Genomic DNA, 5,280 nt, shown 5'->3' with positions numbered 1-5,280 from the left:
ACACACACACACACACACACGCACATCATTCTCTCATTGTAGACTCAAATGTGAGGTGGCTCAGCTCAAAGATACGATTCGACAACTGAACGAACAACTGTGCCGCGCACAAGATGTGCTGCAAGAACTGCTTCGACTCCGCAGTGCCAAAGAAGCCGAACTGGCCGTGAAGAACAACAGCATTTTCATTGATCGCGAAAAGTGTCTGGCCCTGCGAAGTAACTGGCCTGGTGGACCGACAGCAAAGGCCTCCCACGGAGCACCATGCCCCTGCATCTCATCCGACATTTCGTCTGCTGCCACCAAGATTTGCGCCTGCTAATACTTTCGAATGCCCCCAGCTTCAGTCAAAAGCGATTCGAGTATCTTGTCTACTTGGAACACCCGCATAGACCACCTGTCGTCGCTGTGTATGCTTGTCGTACATCCATCGCGACGTATGTTTTGTTTTCAAATACCTCACCTACTGCTCTATTAATCACGCATATGACCGTATGGTGAAGTCGTGAACGATAAACCTATTGTACGAGTGTCATGCGTTTTGTACCAACCAGCAAATGAGCAATGTGGTATAGGGGTTGTTAGGAATTTTCTGCAAACATCACCAAATGATCAGCTTGTTCACACTAGGCCATCTCGGCGTTTTGTCTGACTTCACGGGAACCACATGCTTACGGGAATCTGAGAATGACTCAATGATTTGCTCCGATGGTTTTATAACCTTTCCGGTTTCATTTTACATACCGTTTGACATTGGGTAATCTCTAGGGGTCCGAAGAAGCGTTTTCTCTATTCCTTCATAGAGTTTCCGTCCCTCGACTTTCCGGTCGCTGGCCGGATACATAAGCGTTTGGCTACCAGCGGCTGATGTGCAGTATGGCTTGTTCTCACCGGAATTTTGGGAAGGTTTACAGTTGGAGCGGGAAGGGCTGTGCTGATTACCGCTGAATGTTGCAGAATCCTCACAAGGCTACTTCGGTGAGTGTTTGAGGTGTCCTTATGAACTACACGCACCTCAACGCTTCAACGTCGATATTACTATTACTGATGGACAATTCAAAGCTCCGAATTTTGCTACATGATTATAATGAGCTGGTCAATAGGAGTGACCGTCTGATCACTTCGGTATGATACCCCATATATTTTCACCAGTCTTAGATCCTTGTTATGTACCGTTAAGCTTAGATCTCCCACAGATAGCTTAATTCTCCGCGTAGGTAGATTATGCGCATTAGCATGCTAAAACAGCAAGCTCCCAAGTAGTATCGATCCCCAATTAGTGTAAGACCTAAAACCTAGATTCCCACGCACTCAATGAGGCTAGCTGGCAATTTCAGCCCGAAAAACTGCTGTCCGAACACCCGTTGAGTGAGCACTAGGATTCTACTACCCGGAAAGCAAAGCGCTTTTCCGGGGGTCATGGTACAAACAGGTTACCGCACATTCCAACGACTTCTGAGGCTAAACCTAATCCGTAGTGATCATCGTTCAGGCAATGAGTAGATCGGCAGTCGTAGGCAATCTTCACTTTCAATGTGAATCTGCTGTTTTGGGAAAAAAACTAAACATTCGAGGTAGAGAAAGCGCACAATAGCCGCGTGAAATGTAAAATGCTCAACTGATATTGTACTCATCACCAATATATGTTCAAAGGCGAAAGGGAAACAACAGAAAATCGACATTCCGTCGTGTCGCTTCGCATACACTTGCACTGGGACACGTAGTTATCGAAGCTTTGAATATTCTCTAATCGGTTCATTAGTTCGGATAAACAACGTGCACCGTGAAATGATATCACTCCCCTCGAATCATCCGGGAAGATTTTAACATGCCGAGCATATGTAGGATAAGCAGGCTCCCCTGCCCAAGAAGTAATTACGTCTGGAACATCCGAACGACAACAAAACACAATTTTATAAAACACCACCTTAAAATGATATATTTTCTACCATGGACAAATAAGACCACATTTTCTAATGGAAGTTAAAGAGGAACTCGCCGCGTTTCCCCCGAAATCGTCCACTAGTAAATCGGAACCGGTTTACCTAAGTAGTCTGAGAAAATGAAGCGGCTAGGCAAGCCCAAGGATCGACTACATTTATCGGGTTAGTAGAACATGGGGGCGAGATGGTCCAAGTGGTTAGAGCGCGAATTTGCTGACCGCGTAGTTCGAACCCGACCTCTGCCTCTCGACTTCCCCTGTCTAGGCTTGGGCAACCTGGCAGTATCCCAGCCCTCGTGCTTCCTTCGGGTGGCATGGCAGCTAGGCACCTGAAGGGCGCTACAGCTAACGGTTTAGTAGCAAATGTACAGACCAGATAACCTCAGTGTGATGAGCAAGAAGGGGGAATCGCTTGATTTTCAGTACGAGAGGTTTCCTTAGACCACTGAGTTTCCTATGACTGTATTCCTTCACTGAATGAGTTGAAGATAAACTCTTCCACGTCATTCGCCTTCCTCCCAAACGTGCTTCGATCGTAGGATACCGCTAGGGAATTCAGTCAAGCTTTCTGAATTGGGAGTGATATTCGTTTCGGCAGGGCGCAGCACAGTTTAGTCGGAAGGCCTGATTGATAGCATCGTTTGGTGGGAACTGCACCTATCACATAGCTGCAGTAAGGCATTCCATATTAGAAGTAATGTCGCTGGTTTCTGGATGCACGGGACTTGATTTTCTCAGCAGGACGAGCAGACAATGACGAGTTCCAAAATGTAACTTGTTAAACAGACTACAAAACAACTGCCTGCCAAAAAATGCGATGAACATATATACTCATCACCAATATATGTTCAAAGGCGAAAGGGAAACAACAGAAAATCGACATTCCGTCGTGTCGCTTCGCATACACTTGCACTGGGACACGTAGTTATCGAAGCTTTGAATATTCTCTAATCGGTTCATTAGTTCGGATAAACAACGTGCACCGTGAAATGATATCACTCCCCTCGAATCCTCCGGGAAGATTTTAACATGCCGAGCATATGTAGGATAAGCAGGCTCCCCTGCCCAAGAAGTAATTACGTCTGGAACATCCGAACGACAACAAAACACAATTTTATAAGACACCACCTTAAAATGATATATTTTCTACCATGGACAAATAAGACCACATTTTCTAATGGAAGTTAAAGAGGAACTCGCCGCGTTTCCCCCGAAATCGTCCACTAGTAAATCGGAACCGGTTTACCTAAGTAGTCTGAGAAAATGAAGCGGCTAGGCAAGCCCAAGGATCGACTACATTTATCGGGTTAGTAGAACATGGGGGCGAGATGGTCCAAGTGGTTAGAGCGCGAATTTGCTGACCGCGTAGTTCGAACCCGACCTCTGCCTCTCGACTTCCCCTGTCTAGGCTTGGGCAACCTGGCAGTATCCCAGCCCTCGTGCTTCCTTCGGGTGGCATGGCAGCTAGGCACCTGAAGGGCGCTACAGCTAACGGTTTAGTAGCAAATGTACAGACCGGATAACCTCAGTGTGATGAGCAAGAAGGGGGAATCGCTTGATTTTCAGTACGAGAGGTTTCCTTAGACCACTGAGTTTCCTATGACTGTATTCCTTCACTGAATGAGTTGAAGATAAACTCTTCCACGTCATTCGCCTTCCTCCCAAACGTGCTTCGATCGTAGGATACCGCTAGGGAATTCAGTCAAGCTTTCTGAATTGGGAGTGATATTCGTTTCGGCAGGGCGCAGCACAGTTTAGTCGGAAGGCCTGATTGATAGCATCGTTTGGTGGGAACTGCACCTATCACATAGCTGCAGTAAGGCATTCCATATTAGAAGTAATGTCGCTGGTTTCTGGATGCACGGGACTTGATTTTCTCAGCAGGACGAGCAGACAATGACGAGTTCCAAAATGTAACTTGTTAAACAGACTACAAAACAACTGCCTGCCAAAAAATGCGATGAACATATATTGCCATATGCTGGCAAAAATGTAGGCAGGTCGCTTGTCCAGCTGAAAGTTAGCGAATGAGATTGCGGTCTGAATATCGCGACTAACTCGTCAAGCATCGCTGAGTGGTCAAACAAGTCTCCAGTTTGAGAAATGACTTAGCCGCTTCTTGTACATACCTGATCCCAAATTTAAAAATAGACTAGCTGAATGCCTTTCAGTTGCACGGACGAGCTGCTGTTAAATGCACTGAACAACTATTAACTGGGCTTCTTCCAAGAGCTCTTAAGCCTATAACAGTTTCGGTTAGAAAGGAGAATATACACAGTTTCCAGTTGACTCGTGAATCAAACTCCGCAAAGAAAAACATCCCCACCTCTTACGCGAAAGGTAAATTGGTCGTACACCCACTTCCCTAGAATAACCGTTTTAATACATTACACAGAAAGATGCTGAAAACACATAGACACTTGACAACCGGTTTCGCTCTTCCTGGAGCTCATCAGCTAGCCAGAGTCCCTCAATCCTTGTTAATCTCATGTTCTACTTGAACGCGAATTTGAAAGATTGAGAAAAATATTCTCAGCTGCATGCGGATGAGGTTGTGACGGCACACTCCACCGAATCCATTCCATGGTCTCTTTTATGATGGTTCGCTCCAGTTGAATGTGCTGCATCAGGTCCTCGGATGTTCCGGTGTAGAATACATTCGAAGAACGTTCTGTTTACACAAAACAAACTCTTCAGAAGTTGCTGAAAACCCTTTGAGTAGACAGCTGTGTCAAAAAAAAACCAGTCAAGATGCAAACACACTCCCGTGCACTCAACTATGTCACTCACCCACCCACCGGAAGCCGCGTCCATTCTTTCAGTGAAATGTGAAATGGAAGGTTATGTAGGAGGTGATGGTTGATACGTCCAATTGTTCGGTACCGAATACGGCGTATTTTTGGTAAGCTAAGTTGGCGTTGTTGTGGCAGGTTTGCTCTAATTAACATTTTGAAATACCCCGAAGACTAAATCGAATATGCTTCGCAACTACCGCCTTATGTTCCAGTTGGCAGGAGGCTCGAGATTTAAGGTACTGACAAAAAGTGCCAAGTTTTAGCTTCTTGAGAACTCTTCGACAGCTCAGGACCGGATTCGTAACTCTATGGGCTAATCAAGTAGGCTTAATCTCGGAGTTTCCGTCAACCCGATCTTCTACTTGAACCCAAATTGCACGCGATTCAGCTGGATTTATTAGTGCCTCACGTCAAAGCCACATTAGTTCGCAAATGATTTTCATACATATGGTCCTACGACTCATCTCTAGGTACAAATACTCCAGTATTATTGGAGTGCGATACCTCGTGCCATTCAGTTGGGATCCGCATAATATGTCAGGC

At 45.7% G+C, this 5,280-nt stretch overlaps 2 protein-coding genes across 2 annotated transcripts in view; one reads left to right on the top strand and one right to left on the bottom strand.

Annotated features, from left to right (window-relative positions):
* The window catches only part of T265_02229 (hypothetical protein), a gene marked incomplete at both ends in the record, with an annotated part of 51,442 nt that extends 50,812 nt beyond the window's left edge, over positions 1–630 (top strand). Inside the window, one exon of the mRNA XM_009166417.1 lies at positions 43–630. Within this exon, the coding sequence (XP_009164681.1) occupies positions 43–322 (280 nt within the window). The remainder of the gene's footprint in view (positions 1–42) is intronic.
* Positions 1–5,280, bottom strand: part of T265_02230 (hypothetical protein) — a gene marked incomplete at both ends in the record, with an annotated part of 67,840 nt that overhangs the window by 55,936 nt on the left and 6,624 nt on the right. The gene's annotated exons all lie outside the window — the stretch shown is intronic.

This window comes from Opisthorchis viverrini (assembly GCF_000715545.1).
Source record: "Opisthorchis viverrini unplaced genomic scaffold opera_v5_27, whole genome shotgun sequence".
NCBI classification, from domain to species: Eukaryota; Metazoa; Platyhelminthes; class Trematoda; order Opisthorchiida; family Opisthorchiidae; genus Opisthorchis; species Opisthorchis viverrini.
This window is presented reverse-complemented; position numbering and strand designations above follow the sequence as displayed.